This window comes from Salmo salar, chromosome 13 (genome assembly GCF_965601325.2).
Source record: "Salmo salar chromosome 13, fSalSal1, whole genome shotgun sequence".
In the NCBI taxonomy this organism is placed as follows: domain Eukaryota; kingdom Metazoa; phylum Chordata; class Actinopteri; order Salmoniformes; family Salmonidae; genus Salmo; species Salmo salar.
In genome coordinates, this window is record NC_138303.1 from 110881962 (window position 1) to 110903527 (window position 21566).

At 42.5% G+C, this 21566-nt stretch overlaps 1 protein-coding gene across 2 annotated transcripts in view; it reads right to left on the reverse strand.

The window, feature by feature from the left end:
- Positions 1-21566, reverse strand: part of LOC106568544 (netrin receptor DCC) — a 596063-nt gene that overhangs the window by 110498 nt on the left and 463999 nt on the right. Inside the window, exons 15-17 of one of the 2 annotated variants that reach the window (XM_082960596.1) lie at positions 19838-20032; positions 12138-12233; positions 7254-7426 (exon numbers count right to left, since the gene is read on the reverse strand). In XM_082960596.1, coding sequence (XP_082816722.1) covers positions 7254-7426; positions 12138-12233; positions 19838-20032 — 464 coding nt within the window. Of the gene's footprint in view, positions 1-7253; positions 7493-12137; positions 12234-19837; positions 20033-21566 lie in introns of both variants that reach the window. The other variant, XM_082960595.1, reaches the window with a different exon arrangement.

Below are 21566 nucleotides of genomic sequence, written 5' to 3' on the forward strand. Positions count from 1 at the left end.
CGGTTTTTAGAAGTTTTTGCAAATGTATTAAAAATAAAAAACAGAAGAATACCTAATTTGAGCTCAATTGATCATCTCCTGCGTTGTCTTGGCTGTGTGCTTAAGGTTGTTGTCCTTTTGGAAGGTGAACCTTCTCCCCAGTCTGAGGTCCTGAGGACTCTGGAGCAGGTTTTCATCAAGGATCTCTCTGTACTTTGCTCCGTTCATCTTTCCTTCTATCCTGACTAGTCTCCCAGTCCCTGCCGCTCAAAAACATCCCCACAGCATGATGCTGCCACCACCATGCTTCACCGTAGGGATGCTGCCACCACCATGCTTCACCATAGGGATGGTGCCAGGTTTCCTCCAGACGTGACTGTTGGCATTCAGGCCAAAAAGTTCAATCTTGGTTTCATCAGACCAGAGCATTTTGTTTCTCATGGTCTGAGAGTGGCCAGACAGGTGCCTTTTGGCAAACTCCAAGCAGGCTGTCATGTGCCTTTTACTGAGGAGTGGCTTCTTTCTGGCCACTTTGAACTTACAATGGCTAGCCCCAAGTCGTTATATATTAAACATTTTCTTTTTGCTATTTTGCTATTTGCCTCATGACACCACCCTACTTTGTTGACAACAAACTTTCTTTACCCAAGCGGGGGACAGACTATATTTGTTCCCACACTCGGACTCTGACTCTCTATTGGTTACACAGACTTTTGGCCTCCTATCCTATTCTAACCACCTCTCGCCGGCTTTGTATTCATGTTACCTGATGAAATTACTGTACAATATGATCATGTTGCCATCTAATGCACATTGATGTTATAAATCAACACCGCAGAGCTCTCCCTGTCCTCTGCCGTGCCCTGATTGTATTACTGCTGATGATATCTGGAAATGTGCATGTACACCCTGGCCCATCTACTGTTGCCAGCCCCATATTCTGACTTGTGCTCTGATATCTGCTTCACTGATTTCTGCTCTCATAAAAGCCTGGGTTTTCTGCATGTTAACACTAGAAGCTTATTACCTAAAATGGGTCAATTGAAAGCGTGGGTTCACAGCTCCAATCCAGATGTGTTGGTCATTACTGAGACGTGGTTAAGAAATAGTGTTTTGAATACTGATGTTAACCTTTCTGGTTATAACCTTTTTTGGCAAGACAGATCTTCCAAAGGTGGAGGAGTGGCAATCTTTACCAAGGATCACCGTCAGTGCTCGGTTGTCTCCACCAAGTCCATGTCAACAAACAATTTGATTTGCTGGTTTTAAGCATTAAACTTTTAAATAGCTCTTTGTTGTCTGTTGCTGGGTGCTATCGTCCTCCATCAGCACCGGCCTGTACCCTACCTGCCCTAAGCTCTCTCCTGGCCTCTTATAATAAGTCTGAATTTGTCCTGCTAGGTGACCTAAATTGGGATATGCTTTAACCACCTGACCAAGTCCTAAAGCAATGGGACTCCCTAAATCTTTCTCAGATTATCACCAATCCCACATGGTATGACTCCAAACACCCAGAAAATGATACTCTCCTCGATGTTACCCCCACAAATAATCCTGATAGGTATAAGTCTGGTGTTTTCCGTAATGACCTTAGTGATCACTGTTTTACAGCCTGTGTTCGTAATGGCTGCTCAGTGAAACAATCTGTCCTGATTTGTCATAGACACTTGCTAAAAAACTTTAATGAGCAAGTCTTCCTTCATGAACTGGCCTCTGTAAAATGGTATAGAATCAGCTTGATCCCTTCTGTCGAAGACGCTTGAACCTTATTTTTTTATATTTTCAGTGGTATTGTTATTAACAAACACTTCCCCATAAAGAAAATGAGAATCAAAAACAGGTTCATGCCCTGGTTCGACCGTGATCTTGCAGAGTTACTCCACCTCAAGAATTGCATTTGGCGAAAGGCTCGGCACACGTATACTCAGGATGACTGGCTCTCGTTCAGGCAAATGAGAAATAAGTTCACTCAGGCTCCCTGGAAGGCCAAAGTTAGTTACTTTAAGGAGCAGTTCTCTCTCTGTGGGTCCTTACCCCAAGAAGTTCTGGAAAATGGTTAACCGGTTATGGCTAGGGGGTAGTATTTTCACAGCCGGATAAAAAACGTACCCGATTTAATCTGATTATTACTCCTGCCCAGAAACTAGAATATGCATATAATTATTAGCTTTGGATAGAAAACACTCCAAAGTTTCTAAAACTGTTTGAATGGTGTCTGTGAGTATAACAGAACTCATTTGGCAGGCCAAAACCTGAGAAGATTCTGTACAGGAAGTACCCTGTCTGACCATTTCTTGGCCTACTTGATTACTCTATCCAAAACAGGGGATCTCTGCTGTTACGTGACACTTCCTACGGCTCCCATGGGCTCTCAGAAGGCGGCAAAAAGCTGAATCGTGGCTTTGCAGGCCCTGGTTGAAAAACAGTAGCGCGTTTGGATAGTGGCCGGTCACAGTACTATGAGACTCAGGCTCGTGCACGAGGGGATCCCATGCTTTTATTTTCTCTCTCTTTGTATGTAAACACGCTTTCCCGGTCGGAATATTATCGCTTTTTTACGAGAAAAATGGCATAAAAATTTATTTTAAACAGCGGTTGACATGCTTCGAAGTACGGTAATGGAATATTTAGACATTTTTTTGTCACGAAATGCGTCGTGCTCGTGACCCTTATTTACACTTCGGATAGTGTCTTGAACGCACGAACAAAACGCCGCTATTTAGATATAACAATGGATTATATGGGACCAAACCAACATTTGTTATTGAAGTAGCAGTCCTGGGAGTGCATTCTGACGAAGAACACCAAAGGTAATCAAACTTTTCTAATAGTAAATCGGAGTTTGGTCAGGGCTAAACTTGCTGGGTGTCAAAATAGCTAGCCGTGATGGCTGGGCTATCTACTCAGAATATTGCAAAATGTGCTTTCACCGAAAAGCTATTTTAAAATTGGACATAGCGAGTGCATAGAGGAGTTCTGTATCTATAATTCTTAAAATAATTGTTATGCTTTTTGTGAATGTTTATCGTGAGTAATTTAGTAAATTCAACCGGAAGTTTGCGGGGGTTATGCTAGTTCTGAACATCACATGCTAATGTAAAAAGCTGTTTTTTGATATAAATATGAACTTGATTGAACAAAACATGCATGTATTGTATAACATAATGTCCTAGGCGTGTCATCTGATGAAGATCATCAAAGGTTAGTGCTGCTTTTAGCTGGGGTTTTGTTTTTTGTGACATTATATGCTAGCTTGAAAAATGGGTGTCTGATTATTTCTGGCTGGGTACTCTGCTGACATAATCTAATGTTTTGCTTTCGCTGTAAAGCCTTTTTGAAATCGGACAGTGTGGTTAGATAAAGGAGAGTCTTGTCTTTAAAATGCTGTAAAATAGTCATATGTTTGAAAAATTGAAGTTTTTGTATTTTTGAGGAATTTGTAATTCGCGCCACGCCTATCATTGGATATTGGAGCAGGTGTTCCGCTAGCGGAACGTCTAGATGTAAGAGGTTTTAAAGACCTGGAGAATAAACCCTACTCCTCACAGCTGCCCATGTCCCTTAATGTTGATGATGTGGTTGTTACTGACAAGAAGCACATGGCTGAGCTCTTTAATCACAACTTCATTAAGTCAGGATTCCTATTTGACTCAGCCATGCCTCTTTGCCTGTCCAACATTTCCTCATCTCCCACCCCTTCCAATGCGACTATCCCCGATGCTTCTCCCTCTTTTTCCCCTGCCCAGCTACAAAGTTTCTCCCTGCAGGCTGTCACTGAGTCCTTAAACTTGACCCCAAAAAAACATCTGTGTCAGATGGTTTAGACCCTTTCTTCTTTGAGTTTGCTGCCCCTATCATCGCCAAGCCTATCTTTAACATGTCTCTCCTTTCTGGGGAGGTTCCCATTGCTTGTAAGGCAGCCAAGGTTTGTCCTTTATTTAAAGGGGGAGATCAAGCTGATCCTAACTGTTATAGGCCTATTTCTATTTTGCCCTGTTTATCAAAAGTGTTGGAAAAACCTGTCAATAATCAACTGACTGGCTTTCTTGATGTCTACAGTATTCTCTCTGATATGCAATTTGGTTTCCGCTCAGGTTATGGATGTGTCACTGCAACCTTAAAGGTCCTCAATGATGTCACCATTTACATTGATTCTAAGCAATATTGTGCTGCTATTTTTATTGACTTGGCCAAAGCTTTTGATACGGTAGACCATTCCATTCTTGTGGGCTGGCTAAGGAGTATTGGTGTCTCTGAGGGGTCTTTGGCCTGGTTTGCTAACTACCTCTCTCAAAGAGTGCAGTGTATAAAGTCAGAAAATCTGCTGTCTCAGCCACTGCCTGTCACCAAGGGAGTACCCCAAGGCCCAATCCTAGGCCCCACGCTCTTCTCAATTTACATCAACAACATAGCTCAGGCAGTAGGAAGCTCTCTCATCCATTTATATGCAGATGATACAGTCTTATACTCAGCTGGCCCCTCCCTCGATTTAGTGTTAAATGCTCTACAACAAAGCTTTCTTAGTGTCCAACAAGCTTTTTCAACCCTTAACTTTGTTCTGAACACCTACAAAACAAAGGTCATGTGGTTTGGTAAGAAGAATGCCCCTCTTCCCACAAATGTTATTACTACCTCTGAGGGTTTAGAGCTTGAGGTAGTCACCTCAGAACATGACTTGGGAGTATGGCTAAACGATACACTGTCCCCAAAATCAAAGCTGCAGGCTAAAGTTAAATCTAACAGAATGTGACTGGCAGAACGGGTGTTGTATGTGGAGGATGAGGGCTGCAGTAGATATCTTAGATAGGGGGGAGTGAGGCCTAAGAGGGTTTTATAAATAAGCATAAACCAGTGGGTCTTGCGACGGGTATACAGAGATGACCAGTTTACAGTGGAGTATAGAGTGCAGTGATGTGTCCTATAAGGAGCATTGGTGGCAAATCTGATGGCCGAATGGTACAGAACATCTAGCCGCTCAAGAGCACCCTTACCTGCCAATCTATAAATTATGTAATCTAGCATGGGTAGGATGGTCTAGATTTAACTTTAGTCTAAAGGTCCCCAAAACACACACATCCCTGGGTCACTCCTCTTTTCAGTAATCTGCAGCTAGCGACTGGGACGAGCCGCAACAAACACTCAAACTGGAAAGTTTTATCTCAATCTCTTCATTCAAAGACTCAATCATGGACACTCTTACTGTGGCTGCTTTGTGTGGCTGCTTTGTGTGATGTATTGTTGTCTCTACCTTCAAGACCTTTGTGCTGTTGACTATCCCAAATAATGTTTGTACCATGTTTTGTGGTGTTACCATGTTGTGTTGCTAACACGTTGTTGTCATCTTGTGTTGCTACCATGCTGTGTTGTCATGTGTTGCTGCCTTGCTATGTTGTTGTCTTAGGTCTCTCTTTATGTAGTGTTGTGTTGTCTCTCTTGTTGTGATGTGTGTTTTGTCCTATATTTATATTGTTTTTTTTGTATTGGTTTTTTTTTTATCCCAGGCCCCCGTCCCCGCAGGAGGCCCTTCCCCAGATCTGTGCCTCGACACAATCCTGTCTCGGAGCTCTCCGGACAATTCCTTCAACCTCATGGCTTGGTTTTAGCTCTGACATACACTGTCAACTGTGGGACCTTATATAGACAGGTGTGTGCCTTTCCAAATCATGTCCAATCAATAGAAATTACCACAAGTAGACTACAATTAAGTTGTAGAAACATCTCAAGGATGATCAATGGAAACAGGACGAACCTGAGCTCAATTTCGGGTCTCATAGCAAAGGGTCTGAATATTTATGTAAATAAAATGTTGAAAACATTTGCGAAATTTTCTTAAAACCTGTTTTCGCTTTGTTATTATGGGATATTGTGTGTAGATTGATGAGAAATTATTTTTTACAAAATGTGGAAAAAGTCAAGGAGTCTGAATACTTTCCAAATGCACTGTATAGATAGTAGTGTATTTCCTAATTCCATTATTTTCCTTTTAGATGTGTGTGTATTGTTGTGTATTGTTAGATACTACTGCACTGTTGGAGCTAGAAACACAAGCATTTAGTAAGATATTACTGCACTGTTGGAGCTAGAAACACAAGCATTTAGTTAGATATCACTGTACTGTTGGAGCTAGAAACACAAGCATTTAGTTAGATAGTACTGCACTGTTGGAGCTAGAAACACAAGCATTTAGTTAGATATTACTGCACTGTTGGAGCTGGGAACACAAGCATTTAGTTAGATATTATTGCACTGTTGGAGCTAGAAACACAAGCATTTAGTTAGATATTACTGCACAGTTGGAGCTGGGAACACAAGCATTTCGCTACACCCGCAATAACATCTGATAAATATGTGTATGTGACCAATACAAATTTGATTTAAAGACAAAAATATTTCAGAAAACAGGTTTCCAAAAATAGAATAATGCAAAAAAACATAACCCTACCAATTTACATTTCTTGTGACAGAAGTTCAACATAAACACAAAATAACTGAAGCAGCAAACCAGTCGGCAAGAGACACAAACACAACCCACAGACAAACACAACCCACAGACAAACACACAAGCCCACAGACAAACACAAGCCCACAGACAAACACAAGCCCACAGACACACACACAACCCACAGACAAACACACAACCCACAGACAAACACAACCCACAGACAAACACAACCCACAGACAAAGACACAGCCCACAGACAAACACAAGCCCACAGACAAACACAAGCCCACAGACACACACACAACCCACAGACAAACACAAGCCCACAGACAAACACAACCCACAGACAAACACACAACCCACAGACAAACACACAAGCCCACAGACAAACACACAACCCACAGACAAACACACAAGCCCACAGACAAACACACAAGCCCACAGACAAACACACAACCCACAGACAAACACACAAGCCCACAGACAAACACACAAGCCCACAGACAAACACAAGCCCACAGACAAACACACAACCCACAGACAAACACAAGCCCACAGACAAACACACAAGCCCACAGACAAACACACAAGCCCACAGACAAACACAAGCCCACAGACAAACACACAAGCCCACAGACAAACACAAGCCCACAGACAAACACACAGCCCACAGACAAACACACAACCCACAGACAAACACACAAGCCCACAGACGAACACACAACCCACAGACAAACACACAACCCACAGACAAACACACAACCCACAGACAAACACAAGCCCACAGACAAACACACAAGCCCACAGACAAACACACAACCCATGACCTTACCTTGAACTTCCCACTAGTAGAATAGCTGGTCTTCCATTTGACGGAGTAGTAACGGACTTCAGTGGTCTTCTGATTCTTGGTCATGGAATTGTCTGCCCAACTGACCCTGACAGAGTCTGGGGTCAGGGCCACGGCCTGGACACCTACTGGGGGGATCATGGGGGTGGACGTATCTGGCATGGGAGTAGGATATTTATCAAACAGATGGAACAGATCGTCGTCTGACGGATCAACGGAGTCTGGATGTGGAGTAGTTAGGACATGCAAACGTTCCATGCAACAAACAGCCATGGAGCAGCGAGTGGAGGGTTAGTGAAGGGTTAGTGAAAAAGGAGTGAAGGGTTAGTGAAGAGATAGTGAAGGGTTAGTGAAGCGTTAGTGAAGAGATAGTGAAGGGTTAGTGAAGAGGGAGTGAAGGGTTAGTGAAGGGTTAGTGAAGGGTTAGTGAAGAGGTGGTGAAGGGTTAGTGAAGGGTTAGTGAAGGGATAGTGAAGAGATAGTGAAGGGTTAGTGAAGAGATAGTGGAGGGTTAGTGAAGAGGTAGTGAAGGGTTAGTGAAGAGGTGGTGAAGGGTTAGTGAAGGGTTAGTGAAGAGATAGTGAAGGGTTAGTGAAGGGTTAGTGAAGGGATAGTGAAGGGTTAGTGAAGGGATAGTGAAGGGTTAGTGAAGAGAAAGTGAAGGGATAGTGAAGGGATAGTGAAGAGATAGTGAAGGGTTAGTGAAGAGGGAGTGAAGGGTTAGTGAAGTGGGAGTGAAGGGTTAGTGAAGAGATAGTGAAGAGATAGTGAAGGGTTAGTGAAGAGAGTGAAGAGATAGTGAAGAGATAGTGAAGGGTTAGTGAAGAGATAGTGAAGGGATAGTGAAGGGTTAGTGAAGAGATAGTGAAGGGTTAGTGAAGAGGTTGAAGAGATAGTGAAGAGATAGTGAAGGGTTAGTGAAGAGGGAGTGAAGGGTTAGTGAAGGGTTAGTGAAGGGTTAGTGAAGAGATAGTGAAGGGATAGTGAAGGGATAGTGAAGAGATAGTGAAGGGTTAGTGAAGAGGGAGTGAAGGGTTAGTGAAGAGATAGTGAAGGGATAGTGAAGGGTTAGTGAAGAGATAGTGAAGGGTTAGTGAAGAGAGTGAAGAGATAGTGAAGAGATAGTGAAGGGTTAGTGAAGAGATAGTGAAGGGATAGTGAAGAGAGTGAAGAGATAGTGAAGAGATAGTGAAGGGTTAGTGAAGAGGGAGTGAAGGGTTAGTGAAGGGTTAGTGAAGGGTTAGTGAAGAGGGAGTGAAGGGTTAGTGAAGGGGGAGTGAAGGGTTAGTGAAGGGTTAGTGAAGTGGGAGTGAAGGGTTAGTGAAGAGATAGTGAAGGGTTAGTGAAGAGGGAGTGAAGGGTTAGTGAAGGGTTAGTGAAGTGGGAGTGAAGGGTTAGTGAAGGGTTAGTGAAGTGGGAGTGAAGGGTTAGTGAGGATAAACCATGCAACCAAGAAAAGTGAGGGAGTGAGGAGTGGAAAGACAAGAGAAAGATGGAAGTGACAAACAGAGAAAGAGAAGATAAGACAAACAGAAAGAAGACAGACTACAGCAGAGCTACATTACTGCTAATAAGGGTGCTACTAGCCCAACTACCAGTAATTTACTAGCTTAAAATAACTGCACAGTGTTTCCAGATTTCTAGGAAATATGACCTCTAATTAATTACAATATGTGTGAAATAGTGATCCTTAGAATTTAAAATGTTAAAAAGCAGCTTTTCTGTGTTGGAGTGGTGTAAGAGTACCCCAACAACAGAATGGTGTGGGCGTATACAAGTCATAAAAAATATTCATGCAAGTAGACCGCTGATTGGCCAACTTATCCTCCTCTAGACCGCTGATTGGCCAGCTCATCCTCCTCAGGGAGACGACATCATGTTCTATGAGGAAATAGCAATCTTTTTTTAAACGGTCTGTTTGAAATACAAATTTGAGGTGTTTTTTTTTTGAAGTGTTTATTTTTTTTCTTCAATTGATGCTTTGGTTACAGGTGCGAGTACAGAACAAGTCAACAACTTTATTTGCATAAGAGTTAACAGAATATTATATTTTAAAAGTGCAATTATCACTGGACAGTTATTTTAACTAGTTAACTATCATTAACTACCAGTAATAGCTACAGCCACACCTAAGATCAGAGAAAACAGATAGTTAGTGACAACATCTATAGCGGAGCAGCTATAAAAAGACAGTAACTAGCAAATAAAACACAGTAAATGCTGGTCCACTTAACCTAAAGGCAACAGGTATTATACCTAAACACATTAAGTAAAGTGTTATTAATGTCTACTAAGGAAAGACAGGTAGATGTAAAAAAAAAACACATTATTAAGCATCAAGTTAAAACCTCATTCTGACACCTGAATTAATGTCTGCATCGTGTTGTCAACAACAAATACGTTTTTCGAGATGAACGAGGCTCTGGGGTAATGGGCCTGATACCTGACCGCATCATTGGTTAAAGTCAGAGCCCAGTATTAGAATACTGATGAACAAACCAAAGACTAAACAAGAGGTCTCAATCATACATCTGGTGGGTGCCAGCAGTATAGTGTGAAAGAACGATGCTATCTCCATTTTGGTGAGTTGAATTTGTGGCTAAGTGTTGAGATGTGAGATGGATTGGTGAGAGAAGGAAGGAGGGAAGCTATCCATTTCTCTTCTCTCTCTCTCTCTCTCTCTCTCCACCTCTCTCTCTCTCCCTCTCTTTCTCTCTCTCTCCACCTCTCTCTCTCTCTCCACCTCTCTCTCTCTCTCTCTCTCTCTCTCTCTCTCTCCACCTCTCCCTCTCTCTCTCTCTCTCTCTCTCTCTCTCCACCTCTCTCTCTCTCTCTCCCTCTCTCTCTCTCTCTCTCTCTCTCTCTCTCTCCACCTCTCTCTCTCTCTCTCTCTCTTTCTCTCTCTCTCTCCACCTCTCTCTCTCTCTCTCTCTCCCTCTCTCTCTCTCTCTCTCTCTCTCTCTCTCTCTCCACCTCTCCCCCACCTCTCTCTCTCTCTCTCTCCTGTCTCCAGCAGGGCCTGAGAGAGACAGAAGATTAAATGGCCAATGGAGGAATGGGAATATTTCCCTTTCGCTGCGGTGTTTATTGGCAAGCCTTTAATGCAGATCGTAAAGATGTGAGCCAGAATGAAATGCTGAATATCTCACAACAATGCAGGCAGCCAATCAGACAGGCGCTGGGCTGGCTTTCCATCAATTTATATTTTCTGAGAAAGATTGGTGACTACGGGATTAGAATGCAATAGTAGTGAATTGAATTCTCTCAGGTATCAGTCAGTGTGTTAGCTACTTTATGGGTGTGTGTATGTGTGTATGTGTGTGTGTGTGTGTGTGTGTGTGTGTGTGTGTGTGTGTGTGTGTGTGTGTGTGTGTGTGTGTGTGTGTGTGTGTGTGTGTGTGTGTGTGTGTGTGTGTGTGTGTGTGTGTGTGTGTGTGTCTGAGAGAGAGAGAGAGAGAGAGAGCGAGTGTGTGAGTGCATCTTTCTCTCAGGCATCAATTAGTATGAGAATACTGCTACTCCTTGTGACCTTGCAGGGACAGTCAAGTAGGATACTAGAGGTAGTCTGTTGGGATCTGTAGTCCTATTCTGACAGGATGTGACTTGTAGTTCTATTCTGACAGGATGGGATCTGTAGTTCTATTCAGGCACTAAGGCAAACATATGCTCTCTTCTGAACACTATTTTCTTTCATATAATTTTACAACTATAAACATATGATAATGGTTGAATAAAACCAGTTTGAAAACAAACACATAGTTACAATATTTGATCAGCCCTGTGGTCCATCACCATATAATCATAATAAACAGTGTGGTTTGACGTGGCTGTGAAGGAATAACCCAGTGCTTAAAGCAGCCTGTATCTTGATGTGACATTAAAAGCAGTATTTTGATGTATGTGAATAAACCCCTAGCTGTGTAAAAGCCTGGATCTGTGTGAACATCAAGAGAGTGTTGAGAGTTGAGTCCTGGGTTCCAGGCAGCGAGATGCTCTGATTTCATCTGGAGCAGCTCAAAGCTGTGATCAGCCAGCCCTCTCACAGGAATAGTTTGTGTGTTGTGTGTGTGTGTGTGTGTGTGTGTGTGTGTGTGTGTGTGTGTGTGTGTGTGTGTGTGTGTGTGTGTGTGTGTGTGTGTGTGTGTGTGTGTGTGTGTGTGTGTGTTGTGTGTTGTGTGTGTACAACCACTTCCACAGTTATAGCTACTGGCCTGTCTTCTTGCCATCAGTCCTTTATGGAAATCCTCTGAATTATTTTACGTGAGGCTTCAGAGGATTCAAAAGATGTTCAGAACAGACGAGCCAGGTAGTCATGGAGAGGTTAGCTTGTTCTGTGATCCGCTAGTTTAGTGATGTCTAATACTCACTGAGAGTCATTTAACCTTAATGTGTTTTCGTGGGATAGCTAGCTAGCTTAGCATCATACGTTTTCATGGCCTAGCTAGCTAGCTTAGCACCATACGTTTTTATGGGTTAGCTAACTAGCTTAGTACCATATATTTTCATGGGTTATTGTATGTTATTTTATGAGTTAATTCGTTTTTGGTTATTTTATTGTGTTACTATTTAACTTTTTTGGCGCTTATTTTCTTACTTTTGAACTCTGCCATCTTGGAAAAGGGCTCAAAGTTACCTGTCGTATTCTGCGCATGTGACAAATAAATGTAAATTTTATTTGGTTTAGCTAGCTGGCTTAGCACCATATGATTTCATGGGTTAGCTAGCTAGCTGGCGTAGCACCATATGATTTCATGGGTTAGCTAGCTAGCTGGCTTAGCACCATATGATTTCATGGGTTAGCTAGCTAGCTGGCTTAGCACCATATGATTTCATGGGTTAGCTAGCTAGCGTAGAACCATTACATACCTGTTATAGACCTGGTCACAGCACTCTCATACAGGGGGACACCCTCTCCTGCATTGTTGAACGCCTTTAGGGAGATTACATAGTGGGAACTGGGCTCTGTGGGAGACCAGGAAAACTGTTAATAACAATCTGTTAATCCATCAATCAATCAAGGCATTCAGAGAGATGACAGTGGGAACTGGGTTTTATGGAGATAAAAAAAAACTAAGAATACGGTTAATATCAATCAATAAATGCCTTTATAGACCAGTAGCCCTTTCCTGCAGTCAAATGACCAAGTGGCCTCATGGGTAGAATATTATTAATATGTTTCATAATTTCATAATTAATACACATTTAAAAACAAACATTGAAAATCTGGTGTTTCTATGTCAAACGGTTTTGTTACATTTCAGTCTTCTGTGATTTTTATAAAGTGTAATATTGGGATGCAAACTCAAAATGTAATACATTACAACTCTATATCTTTTATATAGCCCATAACCATGTGTGTGAGGTGTACATTGCATTCGGAAAGTATTCAGATCCCTTGACTTTTTCAATATTTACAGCCTTATTCTAAAATGGATTCAATCATTTTTTCCCCCTCATCAATCTACAAACAATACCCTATAATGACGACGGACAAACAGGTTTAGACATTTTTGCAAATGGATTAAATATAAAAATTGAAATATCACATTTACATAAGTATTCAGAACCTTTACTCAGTACTTTTTTGAAGCACATTTGGCAGCGATTACAGCCTCGTGTCTTCTTTGGTATGATGCTACAAGCTTGGCACACCTCCATTTGGGGAGGGGAGGTTCTCCTATTCTTCTTTGCAGATCCTCTCAAGCTCTGTCATGTTGGATGGGGAATGTCGCTGAACAGCTACTTTCAGGTCTATCCAGAGATGTTCGATTGGGTTTCAATCTGGGCTCTGGCTGGTTACTCAAGGACATTCAGAGACTTGTCCCGAAGCCACTTATGCGTTGTCTTGGCTGTGTGCTTAAGGTCGTTGTCCTGTTGAAAGGTGAACCTTGCCCCAGTCTGAGGTCCTGAGCGCTCTGGAACAAGTTTTCATCAACGATCTCTCTGTACTTTGCTCCATTCATCCTTCCCTCGATCCTGACAAATCTCCCAGTCCCTGCCGCTGAAGAATATCCCCACAGCATGATGCTGCCACCACCATGCTTCACCGTAGGGATAGTGCCAGGTTTCCTCCAGACCTGACGCTTGGCATTCAGGCAAAAGTGTTCAATCTTTGGTTTCATCAGACCACGTCTGATGGGCTGAGAGTCCTTTAGGTGCCTTTTGGCAAACTCCAAGCGGGCTGTCATGTGCCTTTTACTGAGGAGTGGCTTCTATCTGTCCACTCTACCATAAAGACCTGATTGGTGGGGTGCTGCAGAGATGGTTGTCCTTCTGGAATGTCCTGCCATTTCCACAGTGGAACTTTGGAGCTCTGTCAGAGTGACAATCTGGTTCTTGGTCACCTCCCTGACCAAGGCACTTCTCCCCCAATTGCTCAGTTTGGCCGGGCGGCCAACTCTAGGAAGAGTTTGTGGTTCCAAACTTTTTCCATTAAAAATGAAAATCTTCTTAGGGATAGGGTCTAGTTCCTGAATTTCCGCTTGATTGACGTGCCCAAGATAAACTGCCTTTTACTCAGGCCCATAAGCCAGGATATGCATATAATTGGTAGCATCTGATAGAAAACACTTTGAAGTTTCCAAAACTGTTAAAATAATGTCTGAGACTATAACAGAATTGATATGGCAGGCAAACATCTGAGGAAAAACCAACCAGAAATATATATTTTTTGAGGTCCCAGGCTCTTATAATGGAAACCTATTGTTGTAAGGTAATTCCGTCTCCCAGATTGCAATTCCTATTGCTTCCACTAGATGTCAACAGTCTTTATTCAAGGTTTCAGCCTTTTTATTTTTTAAAACAAGCAAGAATTTGGAGTTTTGGTTAGGAGACCACTGGAACAATATCAGTCTTTCGGCGCGCGAAGGAGAGGGTGTGCGCTTACTAATTTTGCTTTCCTATTGAACATACTACTTTCTGTATGAAATATTATAGTTTATTTACATTTTATAGTACCTGAGGATTAAATAGAAACATCGTTTGACTTGTTTGGACGAAGTGTAGCGGTAGCTTTTTGGACTCCTTTGTCTGCATGTTGAACGAGTGGATTACTGAAATCAATGGCGCAAACTAAACAGACTTTTTGGGACACAAAGAAGGATTTGAATTGAATGTATGCTTTCGCCGTAAAGCCTATTGTAAATCGGACAACGCAGTTAGATTAACAAGAATTTAAGATTTTAAATGATATAAGATACTTGTATGTTCATGAATGTTTAATATTATGATTATTTATTTGAATTGCGCGCCCTCCAATTTCACCGGACGCTGTCGGCTGGTGTCCCGCCACCGGCTATCCCTAAGAATGATGGAGGCCACTGTGTTGTTGGGGGTACCCTTCCCCAGATCTGTGCCTCAACACAATCCTGTCTCGGAGCTCTACGGACAATTCCTTCGACCTAATGGCTTGGTCTTTGCTCTGGCATACACTGTCAACTGTGGGACTGTGGAACTTGGAAACGTGGAACTCACACTTGGAAAGGTGTGTGCCTTTCCAAATCATGTCCAATTAATTGAACTCCAATCAAGTTTGTAGAAACATTTCAAGGATGATCAATTCCGGTCTCATAGCAAAGGGTCTGAATCTTTATGTAAATAAGGCATTTCTGTATTATTTTTAAATACATTTGCATAAATGTAAAAAAAAATATATATATATATAAACTGTTAGCTTTGTCATTGTGGGGTATTTTGTGTAGATTGATGAGGATTTAAAAAAAAAAGTCAAGGGGTTTGAATACTTTCCGAATGCTCTGTATACTTTTGTTTCAAAGTAGACTTGTTTAACCAAGAACCACTGTGTGACCCCGAATTAGCAGGTCAAATGGGGACATACAGTAGAGAACATAGCCTAGAGAATACAATAATATAATCCATGGATTTATTCTTTATTTACATTGATACAGCACTCTAAACAGACCAGAATAATAACTTAGATGTGATGAGAAGTAGAGTCCAGAGATTATCACACTGTGACTACAGCTTTTAAATACATGGGAGATTTCAGTGAATAGTACAGTTCTGAAAATAGAACCGTGGCAGTCACAAAGGCCTGGAGAGAACACAGCATTATGTTCCTCACTGACACTGTCTTTACTTCCTGTCCCCCAACAGAGCCATGCTTCTCCTGGAATAAGTCCACACCGTAAGACAGAACAAAAAAAACAGCATGCAGTGGGTAGTCTCTCTCAAAGAGAAGCTAGACAACAACTAACTCAAGTTGCTCTAGTTTCTGAACGACTCACATCAAAAACTGAGATTGCACTAGCCAATGCAAAGACTCAACCATCCTGCATTCGTTTTATGACATAAAGTAAAGGGCATTTCACTATATAATATTTTGGATGATCTTAGCTCAAACCCTTTGTAAAAACAGGTCCTTTACAAAACCAAAACATTTCCAATACACAGAGTTATCCATGTAACATAGAACACTGCTGCTTTCTAGTCATTATTGTTTCTATTCTACAGTAGAGGTGTTTATGGTCATACTCCTGTCCTCTTGTGGGGGTTCTCTGGTGTGTTATGGTAGTTCCCATCCTCCAACACAACCCCGTTAACTCTGAGCCCTGTCAATAAGGATTGTTGCACCAGAGAGCATGTATCTACAGCTAGGAAGACAGAGACAGAGAGAGAGAGTGTGAGAGAGAGACAGAGAGACAGACAGAGAGAGAGAGAGAGAGAGAGAGAGAGAGAGAGAGAGAGCGAGAGAGAGAGAGAGACAGAGAGAGAGAGAGAGAGAGAGACGGAAGAGAGAGGGAGAGAGAGAGAGAGAGAGAGAGAGAGAGAGAGGGAGAGAGCGAGAGAGACAGAGAGAGAGAGAGAGACGGAAGAGAGAGGTAGAGAGAAAGAGACAGAGATACAGAGAGAAAGAGAGAGACAGAGAGAGACAGAGAGAGAGAGTGTATAGATACAGGGAAAGGAACCTGTAAAAGCACCGGAGAGTAATTGATTGGTATATCGACAGACCAACAGACAGACCCATCGGTCCATCTTCCATCCAGAGGTTCTCCTGTCTTTCACGGTCTAAATTGAATCTCCATGGGAACATCAGACAGGAAGTACCTACTTCTTGATTTAAGGTTATTTTTTAAACCACATGACGTTCAATATTGAAACCATGGCAACCGGCTGGCGGTTGGTTGGTGGACACCATTTTAAATATTGATGGTGCAGCGGCCCATTCGTCAGAGCTGTTTAGTTGTAAAGATAGATCATTAAAATGAGAGCAGCAGTACGTTTGAGAGAGATAATTAATAACAAAATTTCTACTGAGTTAGAAAAACAGAACTGTGTTGTTTCTTGTCAGTTTCGTTTGTACAAACGCATCTTCTTCTCTGAAGATTGTTCTAGCTGGTGCCGTGTATATCTGTGTACTGTGTGTGTGTGTGTGTTAGCTAGACAGGAAACCAACACATCAATTAACACACATGCTCTGATGTTTCCTCCCAGAAATGACAAACACATGTATAAATGATAACTTGATAAATAATATATTTTACGTACAGTGGGCTCTCGGTGTCGTGTGCTCCGTCAGGGTGTTGATGTTCATGTCTATTCATTATGGAGAATCGAATTGTAGAAGGGTGCTTCAGCTGCATATTCAAATCATTTATTATTGTCTCCTTCCTTATGCAAATTGGTTGTGCTTTTTTTGTTAATCAAATTTACACAAAGCGTTTAATTATTACGCTCCTGTTAAATAATTAATTATAATGAAATGCTGGGTTTTTTTTTTTTCAAAACTGAATTAATTAGTTATCAGAATATGAAAGGAATTTGGTTTAACAGAACTAAAAAAAACTTGTCTTTGGAATCAATAAAATTATTTCACATTGATGATCAGTATTAAAAATAATCAAACAGTGTTCTTAACATACAGTATCTTGCTATATAACGAATGTCAAAACGAGAATTCCTTTGACTCTATGACCACCAGTATTACAAAATCCGTTTACTCCCAGACTAGTTAAATTATGATTATTGTATTTGTGTCCTGCTGTTCCAATCAGAATCCTCCTCTGGTCCACTACCACTCTGAGAATGTCAACACTGACTGAAGACTTACACTTGTAACGGTATAACCACGGAGTTCAGATTTGTGTAATCTTTTTTTTCATGCCAGACATTACAGCTACAGTATAAATGTCGTATGTCAAGACAACCTGTCTTCAACAGCTGTTCGTCTAATCTTAAACTCTGGATATGGCTTGGTCATAAAGAATCCTCCATACGTGTCCTGTCATAGGACCATACAGAGGTTAGATAACTCTCTCTCGAAGGAGTGGTGAATAAATCGTGACTGATCCATGATGACATTCTCGTCTCCCAGAAGATGTACGCACGTCCGTGTACTCCATTGTACATACAAAATAACGCATATGGATTACCCTTCCAGAGCACGTGCAGTAGTCAAATCTATTCAGACTTCTCAGACATCCACTACTTTTCAGACAGACCCTGGGTTGTTGACACATTTACCCAGAGCCGTTGTGTGCTGTGCTCTATTGTGATGCTCAGGTAGCCCAGCGGTTAGAGTCAACCGAGAGGTCGCCTAGTTCAAATCCTCGAGCAGACAAGGTGGGAAAAAATCCTGTTGAGGAACTTAACCCTCGGAATTTCACCATAGTTGCAACAGTGTTGTCGTAGATAATGTCTGACCCTGGACGTGACCCCAATCTCGATGGGGAGACAACTTCTCCGACTGTAAGCCATACAAGTTTAGCAGTAAACTACCAGCATTTTTTATTTTATTTTTTACTTTCAAGGATTTTGTGTAATTTATCACAAGACATCTAGTGGCACTTTTGGGTACTTCAGGTGTCTATAATTATCTACCATCAAAGATGGTATTAAAATAAAAAATACAAGGACAAAGCCGTAAAACATTATTCTAAATATAAAACATTAACTCACTGAATACCATTGGTGTTTATTATGAGGGTTTCAGGATGAAACATCCTTTATTTTTTAAACATTTTTAAACAGTTATTTTACTATGTCAATATGTCTTTGTTGCATTTTATGTTTGTTACATTTCTGCAGCATTGAAGGTCCCCAAAAACACAGTGGCCTCCATCATTCTTAAATGGAAGAAGTTTGGAATCACCAAGACTCTTCCTAGAGCTGGCCGCCCGGCCAAACTGACCAATCGGGGGAGAACAGCCTTGGTCAGGGAGGTGACCAAGAACCCGATGGTCACTCTGACAGAGCTCCAGAGTTCCTCTGTGGAGATGGGAGAACCTTCCAGAAGGACAACCATCTCTGCAGCACTCCACCAATCAGGCCTTTATGGTAGAGTGGCCAGATGGAAAAACCAATCCTCTGTGAAAGGCACATGACAGCCCACTTGGAGTTTTACAAAGGCACCTAAAGGAATCTAAGACCATGAGAAACAAGATTCTGTGGTCTGATGAAACCAAGATTGAACTCTTTGGCCTGAATGCCAAGCGTCACGTCTGGAGGAAACCTGGCACCATCCCTACGGTGAAGCACTGTGGTGGCAGCATCATGCTGTGGGGATGTTGTTCAGCGGCAGGGACTGCGAGACTAATCAGGATCGAGGGAAAGGTGAAAGGAGCAAAGTACAGAGAGATCCTTGATGAAAACCTGCTCCAGAGCGCTAAGGACCTCAGACTGGGGTGAAGGTTCACCTTCCAACAGGACAACGACCCTAAGCACACAGCCAAGACAACACAGGAGTGGCCCTCGGGACAAGTCTCTGATTGTCCTTGAGTGGTCCAGCCAGAGCCCAGACTTGAACCCGATCTAACATCTCTGGAGAGACCTGAAAATAGCTGTGCAGCAACACTCCACATCCAATCTGACAGAGCTTGAGAGGATCTACAGAGAAGAATGGGAGAAACTCCGTAAATACAAGTGTGCCAAGCTTGTAGCATCATACCCAAGAAGACTTGAGGCTGTAATCGCTGCCAAAGGTGCTTCAACAAAGTACTGAGTAAAGGGTCGTAAATGTGACATTACAGTTTTTAATTATTTACAAATTAGCCAACATTTCTAAAAAACAGTTTTTGCTTTGTCATTATGGGGTATTGTGTGTAAATTGATTAGGATTTTTTTAAATCCACTTTAGAATAAGGCTGTAAAGTATCAAAATGTGGAAAAAGTCAAAGGGTCTGAATACTTTCCGAATGCACCGTAAATGGGGCCGTGCTCAGCCCCCCCGTTTCCTGTAGTCCACGATCAGCTCCTTTGTCTTGCTGACCCTGAGGGAGAGGTTGTTGTCCTGGCAACACACTGCCAGGTCTCTGTCTTCCCCCCTACAGGCTGTCTCGTCGTCGTCGGTTATTAGGCCTACCACAGTTGTGTCATCGGCAAACATAATGATGGTGCGTCCAGTACAGCAGGGGACTAAGCACGCACCCCTGAGGGGCCCCCCTGTTGAGGGTCAGTGTGGCGGATGTGTTGTTGCCTACCCTCACCACCTGGGGCCAGCATCCAGTGGTACTCACCAGACTGGTACAATGTTCAGTCTACAGTGCTACCACTAACCAGTCTGGTACATTGTTCAGTCTGGTTCAACAAAAGTGTAGAAGAGAACTCACCCAAGTTTTCTATGGCGTAGTATCGTTGCTTGCTATCCACCCTGACCGTCTCAGCGTAGGGACTTCCTACTCCGTAGCCAATGATGTAACCCCGTACTAGGATGTTGGGGTTTAGGGGAGGAGTCCAGCTCATGATGATGCTGTTGGGCAGTGGTCGGACATGGAGGGAACTCGGCTGGTTCGGGACTTGGCTCTCTGGAAAGACAATAAGAAAAGAAAGAAAATGACAACATGACTTTATCGTCCAATGATCTGCTTTATCTCAACACCTCCAAGAGACAGACACACACACACACACACACACACACACACACACACACACACACACACACACACACACACACACACACACACACACACACACACTTAGAAAAAAAAGGCACTATCTAGAACCTAAAAGGGTTCTTTGAACCCTTTGAAGAACCCTTTTGGTTCCAGGTAGAACCCTTTTGGTTCCAGGTAGAACCCTTTTGGTTCCAAGTAGAACCATTTTGATCTCAGGTAGAACCCTTTTGATCACATGTAGAACCCTTTTGGTTCCAGGTAGAACCATTTTGATCCCAGGTAGAACCCTTTTGGTTCCAGGTAGAACCCTTTTGATCCCAGGTAGAACCCTTTTGATCCCAGGTAGAACCCTTTTGGTTCCAGGCCTCTCTTCCCTGCTGTTTAGCAGTTTTATTGACGGGGGACAAAATAATGTTTATCTGTTCAGCCTGCATCTAGGCAGCCTATAACGCATCCCCGATGGCATCAGCTGGAACTCTGTATTCAAGTGCGATGCCTATAATCTTCCCTGCTGTCTTGGTTAGTCTCAAGATTTGGCCTTTGATCAAATCAAATCAAAGTTAATTTATCACGTGCGTTGAATACAACAGGCATAGTAGACCTTACAGTGAAATGCTTACTTACAGGCTCTAACCAATAGTGCAAAAAATCTGCTTACATAACCATCTAACAACTCTGAACATAATGACTGGCATCCTGGCAACCTGCTAACACAGAACATAATGACTGGCATCCTGGCAGCCTGCTAACTCTGAACATAATGACTGGCATCCTGGCAACCTGCTAACTCTGAACATAATGACTGGCATCCTGGCAACCTGCTAACACAGAACATAATGACTGGCAGCCTGCTAACTCTGAACATAATGACTGGCATCCTGCTAACTCTGAACATAATGACTGGCATCCTGCTAACTCTGAACATAATGACTGGCAGCCTGGCAGCCTGCTAACACAGAACAAAATGACTGGCAACCTGCTAACACAGAACATAATGACTGGCAGCCTGGCAGCCTGGCAACACAGAACATAATGACTGGCATCCTGGCAGCCTGCTAACTCTGAACATAATGACTGGCATCCTGCTAACTCTGAACATAATGACTGGCAGACTGGAAGTCAATCCAGCATGGCCTCAGGAACTACAGAACTGGAAGTCAATCCACTATATCCTCAGGAACTACAGAACTGGAAGTCAATCCAGCATGGCCTCAGGAACTACAGAACTGGAAGTCTATCCAGCATGGCCACAGGACCTACAGAACTGGAAGTCAATCCACTATATCCTCAGGAACTACAGAACTGGAAGTCAATCCAGCATGGCCACAGGAACTACAGAACTGGAAGTCAGTCCAGCATGGCCACAGGAACTACAGAACTGGAAGTATATCCACTATATCCTCAGGAACTACAGAACTGGAAGTCAATCCACTAAATCCTCAAG